At 40.3% G+C, this 22,027-nt stretch overlaps 1 protein-coding gene across 2 annotated transcripts in view; it reads left to right on the top strand.

Annotated features, from left to right (window-relative positions):
• The window catches only part of DEPDC1B (DEP domain containing 1B), a 96,926-nt gene that overhangs the window by 5,607 nt on the left and 69,292 nt on the right, over positions 1-22,027 (top strand). For both annotated transcript variants that reach the window (XM_065874085.1, XM_065874084.1), the window contains exon 2: positions 4,042-4,307. In XM_065874085.1, coding sequence (XP_065730157.1) covers positions 4,042-4,307 — 266 coding nt within the window. The remainder of the gene's footprint in view (positions 1-4,041; positions 4,308-22,027) is intronic.

Genomic DNA, 22,027 nt, shown 5'->3' with positions numbered 1-22,027 from the left:
TAAACAATACATACATACAAAGGGAAGGATTCTATATATGTGTATGTATGATTAATAGATATGTGGGATTGGAGAGAGACAGGGCAGAGTCTTTTGTATATATTTCTGCATTTAATTTGTTACAGTGTGCATTATTCTGTAAAGTGACAGTAGAGGAACTGCTAACCAGCTTGAGTCAAATAACAGGCATATTTACTTATATTTTGAAATATTGGGTCCCAGAGAGCTGTATCTTCATTCTTTTATTAAGTAATGCATAAATACTATGCATTAAATTTATCAATCAACCTAAAATAAATAAAACTTTTTTTAAATTAACTCTTCTTTCCTCCCCATCTCCCAACATATATTAATCAGGACTGAAATGCAAGGTTGGTGTCAGCAGGGAATTGAAAAAAAGACCCAAACAGCCAATGTTTAAAAATATGTGGAAATTGTTTAAAGCTATGTTGAAGTTTGTAGGTTCTTGTTATAATGAAATGACCACTTGAGAAGGAGACCATAGAGCAGGTTTCCAGATCTCATTATGAGACTAAATACCTGAGTGACATGTGCCAACTTGCCTGTCCTCTTTGGATCTTAATTTTGCCCCAAAGTTTCCTTCTAGCTCCAGAATAGATTGAACCTGTAATTTGTTTCAAGAGATTATCCTGGGAATTTTATATATTCTCCTTATGCTTGCGGAATGCCTTATCTTTTACAGAGGGCTTTCGTAAGCGTGATCTCACGAGAGACGTCACAGTAACTTGGTGAGGGAGGTGGGTAGAGAGTGAACTTAAATCAGCGTTCATGGACTCTTCCTGGGCTCTCTTTCTGCTGTTCATTATTTCATTCCAGCCAGTTTGCCCTGCTTCTCCTCTGTTTACATTCAAGTCCCTCTTTCATCCACTCACTTCGTTTCTTCTTCGGCTACCCTCCTTAATCTCTTCCACATTCAGTTTACCAGCACAATCAGCTAGTTCATATTTATCAACTTTCAGGTTGGTAATTTAAAATTGTGGATTGCTCTCAAGGAGGATTTTAATATATGAGCGTGTGTGTGTGTGTGTGTGTGTGTGTGTGTGTGTATGTGTATGTGTGTTTTGTTTTTAGCCCTTTATTCTGCATAACATGTACAGAAAAGCACACAAATTATAGGCGTACAACTCAGTGCATTTTTACAATGTGAGCGCCCCATTTAACCAATGCCCACATCAAGAAATATGACATTACCAGCAGCCCAGATGTCCCTCTACCCCTCCCAGTCTCTACCTCCATACAAATTAACCACTACTTTGATTTCTAATACCATGGATTAGCTTTTGTCTGCTTTTAAACTTTATGTAAATACAATCATATAGTACTTTTCACATCTGGCCTTCTTATATCAATTATATTTTATCTATGTTATTCATCTATGTTATTGCATGTAGCAATAGTTCATTCTCATCGCTGTGCAGCATTCCATTGCATGAATCAATATCTGTTCTTATGTTGGTGGATATTTGGGTTGTTTTTGTCTACTAAGATAGTGCTATTACGAGCAGGGTGGCTTTTGGTGAACATATTTCAGTGGCATATATACTTAAGAATGGAATTGCTGGGTTATACAGTGTGCATATAATTTCCAGTTGTTCCACGTTCCCTTGGTAACACTTAGTATATTGCCTGTCTTTTTCATTTTAGCCATTCTGTAGGCATGTAGTGGTATTGCATTATAGATTTCTTTTGCATTTCACTGCTAATTAATGAGATTGAATATCTGCATATGTTATGGTAAATTTGGAGGTTCTTTTATGTGAAGTGCCTGTTTAAGTGTTTTCCCATTTTTCTATGGAGTGTCTCTCCTTTCTTGATTTGAATTTTTTGTTTTGTTTTAGAAATTCTGGTTATAGGTTATCTTACTCTACAGCTTGTATTGTTTTTGTGTGTGTTTTTCTTTGTTTGTTTGTTTTTGTTTGTTTTTTTGCGGTACTCGGGCCTCTCGCTGTTGTGGCCTCTCCCGTTGCAGAGCACAGGCTCCGGACGCGCAGGCTCAGCGGCCATGGCTCACGGGCCCAGCCGCTCCGCGGCATGTGGGATCTTCCCGGACCGGGGCACGAACCCGTGTCCCCTGCATCGGCAGGCGGACTCTCAACCACTGCGCCACCAGGGAAGCTCTGTGTGTGGTTTTAAGAAAGTTAAAAAGAAAAAGTTTAAATCTGGACCAACTTAATTTGGAGTATGGCTTATAGTAGTGTCAAATGAAGTAGAAAGATTGATATGCATAGGACAAAAAGATGTTTGAGTTTGGCCAGGAGAAAGACATGACTGGGAGTCAAAGTAGAATTAAGTTGCCTGAAGTTAGGGGGTAGTTAAAAAAAAAATAAGGAAAGTGAAAGACCAGTTAGGCATTTGCTTGTTGAGTACCAACTGTGTGTTTGTTGTGCCTGGTGCTGCACATCCAGGATGCCTGTTTGCACAGACCCTACCTGGGCCCTTGAAGCACCTGGTGTTGTATACTCAGGAATGATTACTGTGGCTGAGAAAGTTAGCCATCAAAGGGAGAAGAGAAATGGGACAACAGGTGCAGAGGTGATTGGGCAGTAGAGCATATGAAGAGAAACCTGGAAGAAGAGGCCTGGTTGGAAGAGAAGACAAGGAACCAGTGTTGGGCAAAATAAAAAGAATATGCTGAGGTCAGAACTATCACTGAAAGAAAAAGGTGAAATCCGAAGAGCTGATTTCATTAGGAAGGTAGGTGAAAAATAAGGTTCAGAGTCTGTAAAGTGACAGACTTGAAAGAGGAGCATGAGAGGAGAGAGAATGGTTATGAGAGTAAGACTCTGAGGTTTCGGGACTTTTAGGAGGAATGGTGGGAAGACGAGGGTCCTAAGAAAATGTTGGAGTAATTATGCAGGAAGAACACCATATGTGAACATTTCATTTAATTTAGGGATGGCTGATGATGGCTTGGATGTCTAGATTTAAAAAAAAAAATAATTAATTTACTTATCTTTTGCTGTGTTGGGTCTTGGTTGCTGTGCGCGGGCTTTCTCTGGTTGCAGCGAGCGGGGACTACTCTTCCGTTGTGGTGCGTGGGCTTCTCATTGCGGTGGCTTCTCGTTGTGGAACATGGGCTCTAGGCACGCGGGCTTCAGTAGTTGCAGCATGCAGGCTCAGTAATTGTGGCTCGTGGGCTCTAGAGCGCAGGCTCAGGAGTTGTGGCGCACGGGCTTAGTTGCTCTGCTGCATGTGGAATCTTTCCGGACCAGGTAGATTTTTTTTAAATAGGAAAATATAATGCAGAATTTTTAAACATGCTTTGACACCAGGTACATGTTATGCATCTCCCTTTTCCTCTCCCCATACAGTGCCTTTCGTGTAACAAACAGTAAATACTTGCTGAATGAGGTAAACTCGTATTAAACACAGGGCTCTAAGAAGTGAATTATGCATATTGAGCTCAGTTTTACCATTATTTTTGTTCATATGTTTCTCATTAATGTAAAAATCCTTAAGTTCACATCATTGGACAACTTGATGGCAACATCTCCAGTAAATATTTATTGCATGAGTAAATGCATTTGTAAAAGTTACTTTCTCTTTAGCATGTAAAGGTTGTAAATAAAAAATTAATTAAATTTTAAATTAATTTATTTATCTTTTGCTATGTTGGGTCTTCGTTGCTGCACATGGGCTTTCTCTAGTTGCAGCGAGAGGGGGCTACCCTTTGTTGCGATGCACGGGCTTCTCGTTGCAGTGGCTTCTCGTTGCAGAACATGGGCTCTAGGCACGTGGGCTTCAGTAGTTGTGGCTCGTGGGCTCTAGAGCGCAGGCCCAGTAGTTGTGGTGCATGGGCTTAGTTGCTCCGCACCGTGTGGGATCTTCCCCGACCAGAGCACGAACCTGTGTCCCTTGCATTGGCAGGCGGATTCTTAACCATTGCGCTACCAGGGAAGTCCCCTTAAGGCAGTCTTTTAAATGGAAAAACTGCATTCATTGTCTTAAATATTTGGGATGTAATAACCTTGTAAAAAACTCAATCGATCAGTAAATGCATTCCTCTCTTTTTGCCCCTAGTGGAATGAAACGGTCGAGCTTTTTCGCACCAAGATGCCGTTACGGAAACATCGGTGTCGTTTCAAAAGTTATGAACGTTGCTTCACAGCGGCCGAAGCTGTGGATTGGCTACACGAGCTGTTGAGGCGCAGCCAAAACTTTGGCCCCGAAGTGACCCGCAAACAGACAGTCCAGCTGCTAAAAAAATTCCTGAAGAATCACGTTATTGAAGACATCAAGGGAAAATGGGGCCAGGAAGATTTTGAAGACAACCGTCACTTGTACAGGTAATGGCAACAAGTCAGCCCCGAAGGGGAGGAGTTTGGGGAGGACCAGTGGATCTGGTCAGTCTATTGAAAATTCCTCATGTGGAAGAACTTACTTGTCTGTGGGCGTGATGCTTCAACTTATGATTTGTTGGGTGGAGAACTGAATCTGCTGCTACAGTAAAATTGATTACAGTTTTTCTTGGTGCTCTCTTCTTCATAGAGCACCCCTTAAGCAGTCTTTTGTTGCGGTGGCTTTTAAGTAAGGAAGACTTTTTGTGCCTTTTGCACACTGGGAGGATGGCTATAGTAGCTTAGTACCTCTCCTGGGGAACCTGAAAGGGTGAAACAGTAGTTCTGTCTTGCACCTTTCTGAGCAGTGTGAAGGTGTGTATTCAGGGGGTTAGTGGCAGAGGCGTCTGATCTTTAAGTGGAGCTCAGGTCTATAATGAAGAGTTGTACTAGAATTCCCCGATGTCTACTTTTTCCTAAACATTTTTGCTCATGTTTTAGTGCTGTTTTATGATTGCTCACTTACTACCCAATAATCTGAGGGAAGGATGTCTCTCTGCTGACACTTCTGTCCTCACTGCATGCTAGACTGTTTCATTGCTGGAGGTGGAGGAGACCTGCCTAGGATTCAGGGAATGGGAGAATACTAAAGAGGAATGAAGTCACACGAGTCCCGAAAAGAGGAATTGTTGAGCTATCTACAGAGAGGGCTACCAAAGTGCTAAGAACCTGAGAGGTATTAAGTGAAGAAATGAAGATGATGGGCCCTTAATATTTGCTGCCTTTTACTCCAACAGAAGAATAAGGAATTCCCTTACAGCACATTCAGTGAGGCATTTTGGGGCCACTGGGGCACCTGGGTTTGAGCAGAGAAAACGTGACTGTTTCCTATCTGAGTCATTTCTTTGGTTCCTTTGGGGACTAGAGGCTGAGAAAGGCTGCAGAGCAAGGTGAGGGTGGTCACCAGCACCAAGGCTAAGGCCAGACAACTTTGTATGTTTAGGATCTAACTTCGTCACGGAATTTCATCAGCAATCTCCCTCTTCTAGATGTCAAGATTGTCAGCTGGGCAATTAATGGTCTCTCCGTTTGGCAGTTATTTCTAGCTTGCTGATCCAACTTTTAATTAGAATCCTGGGTGATTTTAGCCTGTTCTGAGACCACAGTGCTTATTAGTATCAGGCAGTGGAAACTCTCTCCTTGGTTCCAAATGCCATACTTCACTGGGGATTCTTTTTCTTTTTTTTAAATTGCCTGTGTTCTTTTAATTAAAGTATAAGTTAATTTACAATATTAGTTTCAGATGTACAGCATCTTACTAAGTTCTTACTTAGAACTTTCTTAGACCTTAGTTCTAAGGTCTAAGAAAGGAACTGATAGCAACAACACCTGTGATGTGCCAGACTCATTGCATAGTCGTCATTGAACTCAGCACCTGTAGATGTTGGTGGTATTATCTTGATCTTAAAGATTAGGAAATTAATGAGGCCAAAGTTACTAACTTGTCCAAAGTTACTCAGGTAGTAGTAAGAGTCAGGATTTAAACTGAGGTCTCTATCTCTGAAGCCTGTGTTCTTGTGGCGTGTCAGACTGCCTCCATTGCCGTGACATGAGGTTGACTAACTTATTAAATAAACTAATGACCGAATGAGTAAACAGAATCATAAACCAGAAATATTTAGTGTAGTCAACACACGTTCATATATTCACAGAATTCCAGTAATGTATAAAGTACTATGTAATACATATTAAATGATCAGCTGTCTTCTCAAATAAAGGAGGTAAGGTAAACATAATCAGCTTAAACACTTACATAAATATAGCAGGGGATAGGTGGTTTCCTGGGTCTGTGAATTACAGAAAGGCATAGTTAGAGAAAGCAACATGAAATATAAAGACTCTTAGAGTATTTTTTAAAGACAGAAATTACACACACACCACAGGAGAATTTTATAACAGAAATGATGAGTGAAGCTTTTATTTTGGAATGTGTCAAATCTTATTTTTAGTTTAAAAACATGTCATATTTGCTGTGTGACTGCATTTACATTTGTTAACTATGATTTTATTTTTCAAGAATCCAAGAGTTAAGTATAGAAAGTAGGGGGAAATAGTGAATTTTTGTGTGTAAGAAAGGAAAGTGAGATCCTAATATCTGAATGTCCCTAACAGAGGATATTTTGCAGAGAAGGGCCCAGAGCTATTTACTGAACCACTCTTTGCTGTTAGTAACATGGGTGACTAGAAAGAGAGCTGAACTGGCTGCCAGTGGAGACAATTTTCGATTTCACTAAAGGGTCCTCATAGTCGAGCCATATGCTGTCATCTGTGTCTAACAAAGCTTCGTGGCCCCAGACTTTGGATGAAGAGAACCAACCAGTGATACTACCTTGTATTTTTATAAGAAATTTCAGTTTATGAAGCAATTCTTTATGATCTCATTTGATCTTCGTGACAGCCCCGTACGGTAGACAGAGTGGATAGTTCATCCTCAGAGAACTAGACAGTTGTCTCTTTGAAACCTCTAAACAAAGCATCAGTAAATTCCATGGTGATCATTGAATCGGCCCATTTATGTATGGGAACAGACAGTTACATAGGATTATTTAAACCTAATGAAGTGGGTTATATAGAAATAGAGGTGTGTATTATGATCATTGCTTGTTTTGGACTATTAAATGAGGAAAGTGTTTGGCCGGTTTTAGATCTTTAGCAGGATGGGTCCTTGGTCTGGAGCCTCCACTGGGCCCTTGCCCTGTTCTTACTACTGATGCTAGCTCTGGTATGCAGTTGTAACCAAGGTGTTCATGGCTTACGGATAGAAATTCACTGGCTCGGGTGTAGTGCTTGTGATCTAATGTGCAGGGAACCATTTTCTTTTTATTTTCCTTCTTCTTCCTGTTCCTTTTTTTCTTTCCTTCTCTATTTCTTTCTCTGTTTATACCACTTTATGTGTATGACTGGCATGTTCCCACTTCTTTCCCCTTTTCTTTTTCTTCTACTTCATTTCTCTCTCCTTTTCTTTATGTCTTTTCCCTCATATTTGCTTTTTTTCTGGCTTATTTCCAAAATGTTTAATTTGAACCTAAAATTTGTTATGTAGATTTTGTCAGCTTTCTTGAACGTGACTTTCACTGTTTTTTATTTAAAAAGCAGGAGTCATGCTACCCAGTTTTAAGACTTACTCTATAAAATCACAGTAATGAAGACTGGTGTTGGTGAAGGGTTGGATGGACACTTGGGTCAGTGGAACAGAACAGAGTCCAGAAACACACACAAACATGGCCAGTTGATTTTTGACGAAGATGTAAAGGTAACTTAAAGGAAAACGATTAGTCCTTTCGGCAAATGATGTTGGAACAATTAGAAGGCAGCTATGCTTACCACTATACCACCAATGCTCACAATGTTGGGGCAGTTGGACATCTATCCATCTACATGCAAAAAAATGAACCTCAACCTAAACCTAATTTTTTTTAATACAGAAATTCATTCATAGAATTCAATGTAAAACTAAAAAAATTTGGGCTTCCCTGGTGGCGCAGTGGTTGAGAGTCTGCCTGCCGATGCAGGGGACACGGGTTCGTGCCCCGGTCCGGGAAGATCCCACATGCCGCAGAGCGGCTGCACCCGTGAGCCATGGCCGCTGAGCCTGCGCATCCGCAGCCTGTGCTCCGCAACGGGAGAGGCCACGACAGTGAGAGGCCCGCGTATCGCAAAAAAAAAAAAAAAAAAAAAAAAAAAACTAAAAAAATTTTAGAAAAACAGAAAATCTTTATGCCCTGGGGTTAGGCAAGGAGATTTTAGACATGACACCAAAAGCATGATTTATAAAAAGAAAAAACATGATAAATTGGACTTCATCAAAATTAAAAACTTTTGCTATGTGAAAGGCACTGTTAAGAGGATGAGAGGACAAGCGAATGTTGGGGAGAAAATACTTGTAAATCGCATATATGACAGTGAACTGGTATCAAGAATATATAAAGAATTCACAAAACTCAACTGTAAGAAAACAAACAACAAATAATAGATTTGAAAAGACACTTCATCAAAGATATACAGACAGCAAATAAGCACTTGAAAAGATGTTTAACATCATTAGCACTAGGGAAATGCAAATTAAAACCATGGTGAGATACCACTACATATCTAGTAGAATGGCTAAAATAAGAATACTAATAACGCCAAAATCAAGAGAGGATGCAGAGCAATTGGAAATCTCCTCCATTGATGGTGGGAAGCCTAGATTGGTAGTCACTTTGGAAAACAGTTTGGCAGTCTCTTTTAAAGTGAAACATGTACTTATATATGACTTCATATTCCTGCTCCTGGGCCTTTACCCTGGAGAAATGAAAACTTATGTTCACACAAAAACTTGTATGTGAATATATATTTTTTTAACATCTTTATTGGAGTATAATTGCTTTACAATGTTGTGTTAGTTTCTGCTGTATAACAAAGTGAATCAGCTATATGTATACATATATCCCCATATCTCCTCCCTCTTGCATCTCCCTCCCACTCTCCCTATCCCACCCCTCTAGGTGGTCACAAAGCACTGAGCTGATCTCCCTGTGCTATGCGGCTGCTTCCCACTAGCTATCGATTTTACATTTGGTAGTGTATATATGTCAATGCTACCATCTCACTTCATCCCAGCTTACCCTTCCGTACCTAAATATTTATAGCATCTCTGTTAATTCAAATGTTCCTATGGGTGAATGGATAAACACTGAACATCTATATGGAACGCTTCTGTGCGTATCCAGTGCAGTGGGAGGTGTGACTAAGTCAGAGCAGGAGGGAGGTTTTTTGTGAATAATTGAATTGTTCTGTTTGCTGATTGTGATGGTGGTTTTACAAAGTGTATATGTGTGTTAAAATTGATAGAGCAGTACACACACACACACACAAGAAAAAAAGAATAAATTTTACTATATGCTAATAACATTTTTTTAATGCTGGAGATTTGAAAAGTCTCTATTTTTACCTCTAGTGAAAGAAATCCTAATTTACATTGATTGAGGTTTATGGCCCTTCAGCCATTTTCTGTGGCTCTGGGAAAAAGTCTATTATTACCCTATAGGTCTTTTGAAGGGGCCAATAGGAACTTCTTCAAGTTAATGGACTATTGGCTCCCTCTAGTGGACATCTTTTGTTTTTATAGTAAAGCTTAAAATTGTGATTGTGAGTTTTGTTTTTCTTTTGTTTTTATTCATTTAAAGTCCTGAGTTCTTATCCTGTGATAGTTGGATAAATTTTGTACATTTCCTATGCATCAGTTTTTCATCTATAAGATGACAGCGCTGGACTAGATCTTTAAGGTCTTTTTCCATTCTAAACTTTTATGGTTCCAAATATTGAGTACATATCATAGGTGTTTTCCAAGTCCTAGGCGATGAAGAAGATACAAAAGAAATGTAACATTCTTTTCCTCCCTAATTTTGCAATCTCTTTTGAGAGAGAGTATGCATATATAAAAAAGAAATATAGCAGAACCAAGGCAGTATTGAATTAATTAACCAAAATGAGCCTGTAACAGAAGCGTAGAGGTACTACACTGGCAGTCCTTGGGTTGACACAGCTGTTTTGTTTAACTGGCATTGTGTTTTTAATCATTGAAAATTTTTTCTCATTTTTGTTTTTCAATTTTGCGTATTTTGTGAAGGTAATACATTCATGTGTTTCAAAATTTACAAAGTACAAAAGAGTATATACAATAAAAATTTCCCTTCTACCTTGCTCCCCCAGGTGGGGTTCAGGCCTTGAACTTGCATTGAAGCTTTCTTATTTTTATTATTTATTCTCAAGTTGTGTTGTTCTTTTTAATACCTTAAATGCTAGTTTGTCCTGGATGAGAAGAAGCTGAATAACTTTCAAATGCACAATAGAAATAGAGTGGGGGGTAGAGGGGGAAGAGCAGGATAGAAAATAGTTTATTCTTACTTTTTCCCATGTAAAGGCTTAAGCAAAAACATATAGAAAAGTCACAATGTTAACAGTAGTTATTTCTGGATAGAGGGCTTAAAGACAGCATAAATTATTTTCTCTCTTCTTAATTTTACACATTGAGTACATATTGCTTTTATTTTCAATTTTTAAAATCATTCCAGTAAAACAGTAATCAATAAATTGTATTGTTTGGAAGTTTACAATGATAGGATGACTTCTTTTAGGCACCTCTGCTCCATACCAGTACCCTACTTGCTTCTGGATACTGTGGACTAAGAATGCTGCCTGCCATTATCAGTAAACAAAGGATGTTGCAGCCATCCAGTGATCAGCCACTGCAGCCACCTTGTTGAGCCCTGAGGGGACTCAGGATGGGAGAGCACAGGATACTGGCCCCAGATAGCTAAGGTGCATGTCAAAGGGATGATTTCAGTGAGCCCAGACTCTTGCATCTTCCCATACATAGAAAAGCGCCAAGTTAATTAACTTGAGATATGTGGTTTTCTTTAATTAATCTTTTGATGTTCCCACTATCTGGACTTTGTTACAAAACTCCTGTATATCTTGGCTCTCCCCTTACCTCTTCAGAGCAGTTTCTCAGAGCTATCTGAGAGGCTGCCTTCCAGGCTTGAACTCCTGAGAAAGTTCGCCAAATAATACATGATTCTGAAGTTTTAGGTTGTCCATCTTTTTCAGTCGACAGTAGTAAAAATTCATCTGTAAGAGAGAAGGCACAAAAGTAGCCAAAAAAATCTTGGGCAACAAGACCTTTTTCTTTATCAAAAACTAAAATGCCATAGGGCTAAACAGTGTGATAATAGACCTGGAATAAATAAATATGGAACTGACTAGAGTAGAGAAAAAACAAACTCTCCACCCAGTTCCCTTCCCCACAGGCACCTAATGTTATTAGCTTATAACACAGCGTCTTAAAAAATTGTGAACAAATGGGAGCAAATTTAATTGGAGCAAATTCCCCCCAGTTGCCGCCCTTCCCACCACTTCACTACATCATACCAGACTGTATCATGGTAATGTTGTCTGTCTTGGTCAGTGCAGGAATTGTGTTTGTGACCCAGTCAGTGTGGACTGGAGTTTTGTGAGATCTCCTGGAGGAGGGAGGTGGAGGATGTCCATCTGGGTCCTGAGAATGGGATAGGGTCTGGATGATCAGATGGGATGGGAAGGGGGAGCATATTTCAGGTGACAGGACCACAGCTCTCAGTCAGATATACCTAAGTCAGCTTCACTGGGAGAAGAGGGAGGAGGCTAACCTGGCTGGAGAAGTTTTAGGTCAGGAAGTCATAGGGCTAAATTTGGTGGTGTTTCTTAAATATCTGGCTATGGAGTTGACATTTATGTAAAAGGAAAAGGCAGCCAAGGTCCATGTTTTGAGTAGGAATGAAGTCTGTGTTCTAGAATAGAGTTAATTGGACTTCCCTGGTGGTCCAGTGGTTAAGACTCTGTGCTTCCACTGCTGGGGGGCATGGGTTCGATCTCTGGTCAGGGATCCCACATGCCACGCCGTGTGGCCAAGAAAAAGGGAATAGAATAGAGTTAATTGAATAGTAGTAACAGAATAGATTTTTAAGGCAGTGAAACTGGTGAGGTTTTCAAGGTAACTGGCGGGGGTGATGTTGCCTGGATGAGAATGCCAGCCATGGGGCTGAAAAAGAAGGAAGGGCCCACACTTTATAGCCAAATTCCAGGCTAGACCCTAACTGCTCCATAGGCCTTCGGGTTTGCCTGAAGTCTGACATTTTTTAAATGTATTATTCATTAGTCTGAAATTGCTATTTTCATTTAGAATCTTTGTTGACGTTTGGCATTTTTTTTTTACTGAGGACTGGAATGTAACTCAAGTCCTTTTCAAGGCAACTGTCAATCCATAATACCTTGCAGTTCTTCAGACACATCTACAGTGTTTAGTGGGTGTTTAAATCTTCGGAATGGCTTTGTTCCTATTTAATGTCTCAAGGAGTTTGGAGCCTCCGGAGCTGGAGCTGGGTGAGTGTCTCAGAGTCTCTGTCCCCATACCTTCCACAAGGGTCAAGAATGAATGTCCAGGTCACAGTGTCATAGCTGTGGGATAATGATGGAAAAATATATAGTAGAGGGGACTTCCCTGGTGGCGTGGTGGTTAAGAATCCGCCTGCCAATGCAGGGGACACGGGTTTAATCTCTGGTCCGGGAAGATCCCACATGCCGCAGAGCAACTAAGCCCATGCGCCACAACTACTGAGCCCACGTGCTGCAGCTACTGAAGCCTGTGTGCTCTAGGGCCCGCGTGCCGTAACTACTGAGCCCGCGTGCTGCAACTACTGAAGCCCGCATGCCTAGAGCTCATGCTCCGCAACAAGAGAAACCATTGCATTGAGAAGCCCGTGCACCGCAATGAAGAGCAGCCCCCGCTCGCCACAACTAGAGAAAGGTCATGCGCAGCAATGAAGACCCAACGCAGCCAAAAAAAAAAAAGAAAAATATATGGTAGATGTTTGGCTTTTTTCTGCTGCCACGCCTTCTAGACTCCTTTTCTAGTTTGTGGGATCTCTTGTTTGTGTGAGCCTTGGTGGGAAGCAGAGCCCTGCCCCCAGTGGAAGCCTAGGCAGGTGAGACGCTCTCTCCCTGCCCCTGAGCAGTTACTGTGCAGGCACACATCCTACACTTGGCTGTTGGTATGTTCCTACCTAGGACTTTGGACAGCTTAGAGTTTGTTGCGATAGCAGTGGTGGCCTGCAGGAGCAAGGACAAGCAGCCCTGGTGCCAGCAGTGGCTTTCACACTAGCATGTCACTTGTGGTTCCTGCTGTGTGTGCTTCCTTTTGTCCCAACTTTTTTTTTTTTAACTTTCTGATCCTGGTTTTCCAGCTCTCCTATTGATCTTGTGACCTACTAGGATATCTTCAAACTCCTTTCTGGTTAAATTAGCCAGAATTGGTTTCTGCAACTGAGAACTCAGACTGAAATAACAAGCAATGCCTATAGAGGTAGCAAAACTGGGGCAGCTCTTTGGGCCTAGGAAATAGTGCCACAATTTCTGTGTGTATTGGGACCGCCTGAGAGCTAAGCACCAGGTCAGATTGGCCTGTAGCAATCAGAGAAAAGGAGATGGAACTCAGGATCCCTGAGGCACAGGAATGGAGTCTACTAAGAATAATGGCTACACATGGCGGGGTTGGGGGGGGCGGGGGATGAAAGTTCTCTACTGGGCTCTTTAGTCTAACTGATTCTAATGGAGGTTGCATTGTAACTGCCGTCTTTGGATGTAAAAGATGCCAGTATGGTGCGTTAAATAGAAGGTTGAAGTAGATTGCCCTCACTCACAAAAGACAACTCCTGGTAACTGATCAACTTTTGTTTTGTAACATCCTTTCTTAGGCTTTTTGGTGATTAACTTGTGAAAATTTCAAACTTGTGATTTATCTATCTTGGTCTTTCATTTGTGGTCATAGTTACACGTTGCCTATCAGGTTACTTTATCCTTCCCTTTATATTTGTTTGTTTTATCCACTTAGTCTTCACCAACTTGCTCTTGGAATTCTTTTTTTCTTTAACCCTTACCCAGCTTTCTGTTCTATGAATTTATGATACCTGGTTATTATCATTAATAGAGAATGATGCATCATTAGTAGGGAATGGGACAATGGAATTCAGAAAAATCAAAGGCTTACTGAATGCCTTTGGCTTACTGAATGCTCCAATTTCAGATGGAGACAAAGCTCTTTAGGCCAGAGAAGGTAGATTGAACAGGGGTAGTTCTCAAATACTGTTGACCTTGAAACAAAATATAGTTGACCCTTGAAAAATGCAGGGGTTAGGAGCGCCGACCCCCTGCACAGTCAAAAATCCGAGTATAAATTTTTTTTTTGCTCTCCGTATCTCCACATTTGCATATTCAACCAACTGCAGATTGTGTTGTGCTGCGCTTTGTTTTTTTTTGGTTTTAGTGTGTATTTTTTGTTTTGTTTTGTTTTTGCGGTACGCGGGCTTCTCACTGTTGTGGCCTCTCCCGTTGCGGAGCACAGGCTCCGGACGCGCAGGCTTAACGGCCATGGCTCAAGGGCCTAGCCACTCCGTGGCATGTGGGATCTTCCCGGACCGGGGCACGAACCCGTGTCCCCTGCATCGGCAGGCGGACTCTCAACCACTGCGCCACCAGGGGAGCCCTTTAGTGTGTATTTTATTTTATTTTTTTGAAGTTTTGAATTTTATTTATTTTTTTATACAGAAGGTTCTTATTAGTTATCCATTTTATACATATTAGTGTATACATGTCAATCCCAATCTCCCAATTCATCACCCCCCCCCCACCACTTTCCCCCCTTGGTGTCCATACGTTTGTTCTCTACATCTGTGTCTCAATTTCTGCCCTGCAAACCGGTTCATCTGTACCATTTTTCTAGGTTCCACATGTATGCGTTAATATACGATATTTGTTTTTCTCTTTCTGACTTAGTTCACTCTGTATGACAGTCTCTAGATTCATCCATGTCTCTAAAAATGACCCAGTTTTGTTCCTTTTTATGGCTGAGTAATATTCCATTGTATATATGTACCACATCTTCTTTATCCATTTGTATGTTGATGCGCATTTAGGTTGCTTCCAGGACTTGGCTATTGTAAATAGTGCTTCAATGAACATTGGGGTGCATGTGTCTTTTTTTTTTTTTTTTTTTTTTTTTTAAACATGGGCTGGATCCCTGCTCTGCTTTCTCTCTCCTGGAAGCAGCCATGCTTTTTTTTTTTTTTTTAATTAATTAATTGTTTATTTATTTATTTTATTTTTGGCTGTGCTGGGTCTTCGTTTCTGTGCGTGGGCTTTCTCTAGTTGCGGCGAGCGGGGGCCACTCTTCATCGCAGTGTGCGGGCTGCATGTGTCTTTTTGAATTATGGTTTTCTCTGGGTATATGCCCAGTAGTGGGACTGCTGGATCATACGGTAATTCTATTTTTAGTTTTTTAAGGCACCTCCATACTGTTCTCCATAGTGGCTGTATCAATTTACATTCCCACCAACAGTGCAAGAGGGTTCCCTTTTCTCCACACCCTCTCCAGCATTTGTTGTTTGTAGATTTTCTGATGATGCCCATTCTAACTGGTGTGAGGTGATACCTCATTGTAGTTTTGATTTGCATTTCTCTAATAATTAGTGACGTTGAGCAGCTTTTCATGTGCTTCTTGGCCATCTGTATGTCTTCTTTGGAGAAATCTCTATTTAGGTCTTCTGCCCATTTTTGGATTGGGTTGTTTGTTTTTTTAATATCGAGCTGCATGTGCTGTTTGTATATTTTGGAGATTAATCCTTTGTCTGTTGATTTGTTTGCAAATATTTTCTCCCATTCTGAGGTTTGTCTTTTTGTCTTTTTTGTAGTTTCCTTTGCTTTGCAGAAGCTTTTAGGTTTCATTAGATCCCATTTGTTTATTTTTGTTTCCATTACTCTAGGAGGTGGATCAAAAAAGATCTTGCTGTGATTTATGTCAAAGAGTGTTCTTATGTTTTCCTGTAAGAGTTTTATAGTGTCTGGTCTTAAATTTAGGTCTCAAATCCATTTTGACGTTATTTTTGTGTATGGAGTTAGGGAGTGTTCTAATTTCATTCTTTTACATGTAGCTGTCCAGTTTTCCCAGCACCACTTATTGAAGAGGCTGTCTTTTCTCCATTGTATATCCTTGCCTCCTTTGTTATAGATTAGGTGACCATAGATGCGTGGGTTTATCTCTGGGCTTTCTATCCTGTTCCATTGATCTATATTTCTGTTTTTGTGCCAGTACCACATTGTCTTGATTGCTGTAGCTTTGTAGTATAGTCTGAAGTCAGGGAGTCTGATTCCTCCAGCTCTGTTTTTTTTCCTCAAGACTGCTTTGGCTATTCGGGATCTTTTGTGTCTCCATACAAATTTTAAGATTTTTTTGTTCTAGTTCTGTAAAAAATGCCATTGGTAATTTGATAGGGATTGCATTGAATCTGTAGATTGCTTTGGGTAGTATAGTCACTTTCACAATATTGATTCTTCCAATCCAAGAACATGGTATATCTATCCATCTGTTTGTATCATGTTTAATTTCTTTCATCAGTGTCTTATAGTTTTCTGCATACAGGTCTTTTGTCTCCCTAGGTAGTTTTATTCCTAGGTATTTTATTTTTTTTGTTGCAGTGGTAAATGGGAGTGTTTCGTTAATTTCTCTTTCATATTTTTCATCATTAGTGTATAGGAATGCAAGAGATTGCTCTGCATTAAATTTGTATCCTGCAACTTTACCAAATTCATTGATGAGCCCTAGTAGTTTTCTGGTGGCACCTTTAGGATTCTCTATGTATCGTATCATGTCATTTGCAAACAGTGACAGTTTTACTTCTTCTTTTCCAAGTTGTATTCCTTTTATTTCTTTTTCTCTCTGATTGCCATGGCTAGGACTTCCAAAACTATGTTGAATAATAGTGGTGAGAGTGGACATCCTTGTCTTATTTCTGATCTTAGAGGAAATGCTTTCAGTTTTTCACCATTGAGAATGATGTTTGCTGTGGGTTTGTCATATATGGCCTTTATTGTGTTGAGGTAGGTTCCCTCTATGCCCACTTTCTGGAGAGTTTTTATCATAAATGGGTGTTGAATTTTGTCAAAAGCTCTTTCTGCATCTATTGAGATGATCATATGGTTTTTATTCTTCAGTTTGTTATTATGGTGTATCACATTGATTGATTTGTGTATATTGAAGAATCCTTGCATTCCTGGGGTAAATCCCACTTGATCATGGTGTATGATCCTTTTAATGTGTTGTTGGATTCTGCTTGCTAGTATTTTGTTGAGGATTTTTGCATCTATGTTCATCAGTGATAATGGTATGTAATTTTCTTTTTTTGTAGTATCTTTGCCTGGTTTTGGTATCAGGGTGATGGTGGCCTCGAGAATGAGTTTGGGAGTGTTCTTTCCTCTGCAATTTTTGGGAAGAGTTTGAGAAGGCCTGGTGTTAGCCCTTCTCTAAATGTTTGATAGAATTCACCTGTGAAACCATGTGGTCCTGGACTTTTGTTTGTTGGAAGAGTTTTAATCACAGTTTCAATTTCATTGCTTGTGATTGGTCTGTTCATATTTTCTCTTTCTTCCTGGTTCAGTCTTGGAAGGTTATACATTTCTAAGAATTTGTCCATTTCTTCCAGGTTGTCCATTTTATTGGCATAGAGTTGCTTGTAGTAGTCTCTTCAGATGCTTTGTATTTCTGTGGTGTCTGTTGTAACTTCTCCTTTATCATTTCTAATTTTATTGATTTGAGTCTTCTCCCTGTTTTTCTTGATGAGTCTGGCTAATGGTTTATCAATTTTGTTTATCTCCTTGAAGAACCAACTTTTAGTTTTATTGATCTTCACTATTGTTTTCTTTGTTTCTATTTCATTTATTTCTGCTCTGATCTTTATGATTTCTTTCCTTCTTCTGACTTTGGGTTCTTTCTCTAGTTCCTTTAAGTGCAAGGTTAGATTGTTTATTTGACATTTTTCTTGTTTCTTGAGGTAGGCTTGTATAGCTATAAACTTCCCTCTTAGAACTGCTTTTGCTGCATCCCATAAGTTTTGGATCGTCGTGTTTTCATTGTCATTTGTCTCTAGGTATTTTTTGATTTCCTCTTTGATTTCTTCAGTGATCTCTTGGTTATTTAGTAATGTATTGTTCAGCCTCCGTATGTTTGTGTTTTTAACGTTTTTTTCCCTGTAATTGATTTCTAATCTCATAGTGTTGTTGTCAGAAAAGATGCTTGATATGATTTTAACTTTCTTAAATTTACTGAGGCTTGAATTGTGACCCAAGATGTGATCTATCCTGGAGAATGTTCCGTGCACATTTGAGAAGAACGTGTAATCTGCTATTTTTGGATGGAATGTCCTATAAATATCAATTAAATCTATCTGGTCTATTGTGTCTTTTTTTTTTTCTTTGCGGTATGTGGGCCCCTCACGGTTGTGGCCCCTCCTGTTGCAGAGCACAGACTCCAGACAGGCAGGCTCAGCAGTCATGGCTCACGGGCCTAGCTGCTCCGCGGCACGTGGGATTTTCCTGGACCGGGGCACGAACCCGTGTCCCCTGCATCAGCAGGCGGACTCTCAACCACTGTGCCACCAGGGAAGCCCTATTGTGTCATTTAATGCTTATGTTTCTTTATTAATTTTCTGTTTGCATAATCTGTGCATTGGTGGAAGTGAGGTTTTAAAGTCCCCCACTATTATTGTGTTACTGTCGATTTCCTCTTTTATAGCTAAGAGTTATAGCTAAGATTTCCTCTTTTATAGTTAAGAGTTGCCTTATGTGTTGATGTGCTTCTATGTTGGGTGCATATATATTTATAATTGTTACATCTTCTTTTTGGATTCATCCCTTGATCATTATGTAGTGTCCTTCCTTGTCTCTTGTAACATTCTTTATTTTAAAGTCTAGTTTTTCTGATATGAGTATTGCTACTCCAGCTTTCTTTTGATTTCCATTTGCATGGAATATCTTTTTCTGTCCCCTCACTTTCAGTCTGTATGTGTCCCTAGGTCTGAAGTGGGTCTCTTGTAGATAGCATATATATAGGTCTTGTTTTTGTATAGATTCAGCGAGCCTGAATTTAATCCATTCATGTTTAAGATAATTTAATCCATTCATGTTTAAGGTAATTATCAATATGTATGTTCCTATTACCTTTTTCTTAATTGTTATGGGTTTGCTTTTGTAGGCCCTTTTCTTCTCTTGTGTTTCCCACTTAGAGAAATTCCTTTAGCATTTGTTGTAGAGCTGGTTCGGTGGTGCTGAATTCTTTTAGCTTTTGCTTGTCTAGCTTTTGATTTCTCCATTGAATCTGAATGAGATCCTTGCCAGGTAGAGTCATCTTGGTTGTAGGTTCTTCCCTTTCATCACTTTAAGTATATCATGCCACTCCCTTCTGGCTTGTAGAGTTTCTGCTGAGAAATCAGCTGTTAACTTTATGGGAGTTCCCTTGTATGTTATTTGTCATTTTTCCCTTGCTGCTTTCAATAGTTTTTCTTTGTCTTTAGTTTTTCCCAATTTGATTACTATGTGTCTTGGCGTGTTTCTCCTTGAGTTTATCCTGTATGGGACTCGCTGCACTTCCTGGACTTGGGTGGCTATTTCCTTTCCCATGTTAGGGAAGTTCTTGACTATAATCTCTTCAAATATTTTCTCGGGTTCTTTCTCTCTCTCTTTTCCTTCTGGGACCCCTATAATGTGAATGTTGTTGCGTTTAATGTTGTCCCAGAGGTCTCTTAGGCTTTCTTCATTTCTTTTCATTCTTTTTTCTTTATTCTGTTCTGTGGCAGTGAATTCCACTGTTCTGTCTTCCAGGTCACTTATCCTTTCTTCTGCCTCAGTTATTCTGCTGTTGATTCCTTCTAGTGTATTTTTCATTTCAGTTATTGTATTGCTCATCCCTGTTTGTTCTTTAATTCTTCTAGGTCTTTTTAAAACATTTCTTGCATCTTCTCAATCTTTGCCTCCATTCTTTTTCTGAGGTCCTGGATCATCTTCACTATCATTATTCTGAATTCTTTTTCTGGAAGGTTGCCTATCTTGCTTATCTCCACTTCATTTAGTTGTTTTTCTGGGGTTTTATCTTGTTCCTTCATCTGGTACATAGCCTTCTGCCTTTTCATCTTGTCTGTCTTTCTGTGAATGTGATTTTTGTTCCACAGGCTGCAGGACTCTAGTTCTTCCTGCTTCTGCTGTCTGCCCCCTGGTGGATGAGGCTATCTAAGAGGCTTGTGCAAGTTTCCTGATGGGAGGGACTGGTGGTGGATAGAGCTGGCTGTTGTTCTGGTGGGGAGAGCTCAGTAAAACTTTAATCCGCTTGTCTGCTTATGGGTGGGGCTGTTTTCCCTCCCTGTTGGTTGTTTGGCCTGAGGTGACCCAACACAATCCTACCTGGGCCCTTTGGTGGGGTAATGGCGGACTCTGGGAGGGCTCAAGCCAAGGAGTACTTCCCAGAACTTCTACTGCCAGTGTCCTTTGTCCTTGTCCTCACGGTGAGACACAACCACCCCCCCGCCTCTGCAGGAGACCCTCCCAACACTAGCAGGTAGGTCTTGTTCAGCCTCCTATGGGGTCACTGCTCCTTCCCATGGGTCCCAGTGCACACACTGCTTTGTGTGTGTGCCCTCCGAGAGTGGAGTCTCTGTTTTCTCCAGTCCTGTTGAAGTCCTATAATCAAATCCCACTAGCCTTCAAAGTCTGATTCTCTAGGAATTCCTCCTCCCGTTGCTGGACCCCCAGGTTGGGAAGCCTGACGTGGGGCTCAGAACCTTCACTCCAGTGGGTGGACTTCTGTGGTATAAGTGTTCTCCAGTCTGTGAGTCACCCACCCAGCAGTTATGGGATTTGATTTTGTTGTGATTGTGCCCCTCATCTTGTCTCATTGTGGCTTCTCCTTTGTCTTTGGACGTGGGGTATCTTTTTTGGTGAGTGCCAGTGTCTTCCTGTCGATGATTGTTTAGCAGTTAGTTGTGATTCAGGTGCTCTTGCAAGAGGGAGTCCTAGTATAACTTTTGATTCCCCCCCAGATTTAAGTACTAAGAGCCTACTGTTGACTGGAAGCCTTACCGATAATAATTAACTGTCAGTTAACACATACTTTGTATGTTACATGTATCATATACTGTATTCTTACAATGAAATAAGTTAGAGAAAAGAAAATGGTAAGGAAATCATAAGGAAGAGAAAATACATTTATAGTACTATACTATATTTGTTATATTCATGCATTCTTTTTTTTTTTAAGATTCCACATGCAAGTGAAAATAAACAGTATTTGTCTTTCTCTGTCTGACTTATTTTGCTAAGCATAATACCCTTCAGGTCCATCTATGCTGTTGCAGATGGCAAAATTTCATTTTATGGCTGGGTAATATTCCATTGTATATATCTACCACATCTTACTTATCCACTCGTCTGTTGATGGACACTTAGGTTGCTTCCATATCTTGGCTGTTGTAAATAATGCTGCTGTGAACATTGGGGTGCATGTAAATCTTGAATTGGTGTTTTCATTTTCTTTAGAGATATACCCAGGAGTGCAATTGCTGGGTCATATGGTCATTCTATTTTTAGATTTTTGAGGAAACTCCATACTGTTTTCCATAGTGGCTACACCAGTTTACCTTCCCACCAACAGTGTACTAGGGTTCCCTTTTCTCCACATCCTCACTAACACTTATATTTGTTGCCTTTTTGACAATAGCTGTTTTGACAGGTTTGAAATGGTATCTCATTGTTTTTTCTAAAAAGATTATTTATTTTAATTAATTATTTTTTGGCTGCATTGGGTCTTCGTTGCTGTGTGCTGGCTTCTCATTGCAGTGGCCTCTCTTGTTGCGGTGCGGGCTTCTCATTGCAGTGGCTTCTCATTGCAGAGTGTGGGCTCTAGGTGCGCAGGCTTCAGTACTTGTGGTGTGCGGGCTCAGTAGTTGTGGCTCTCGGGCTTAGTTGCTCCACAGCATGTGGAATCTTCCCAGACCAGGGCTTGAACCCGTGTGCCCTGCATTGGCAGGTGGATTCTTAACCACTGAGCCACCAGGCAAGTCCTTCTCATTGTGGTTTGGATTTGCATTTTCCTGATGATTAGCGATGTTGAACATCTTTTTATGTGCCGATTGGCCATAAAACTCCTAGAAGAAAACATAGACAGTACACTCTGACATAAGTCTTAGCAGTATTTTTTTTTGCATCTGTCTTCTCAGGCAAGGGAAAGAAAAAAAAAACAAAAAACAAATGGGACCTAATTAAACTTAAGAGCT

This window comes from Phocoena phocoena, chromosome 3 (genome assembly GCF_963924675.1).
Source record: "Phocoena phocoena chromosome 3, mPhoPho1.1, whole genome shotgun sequence".
Classification (NCBI taxonomy): Eukaryota; Metazoa; Chordata; class Mammalia; order Artiodactyla; family Phocoenidae; genus Phocoena; species Phocoena phocoena.
This window is presented reverse-complemented; position numbering and strand designations above follow the sequence as displayed.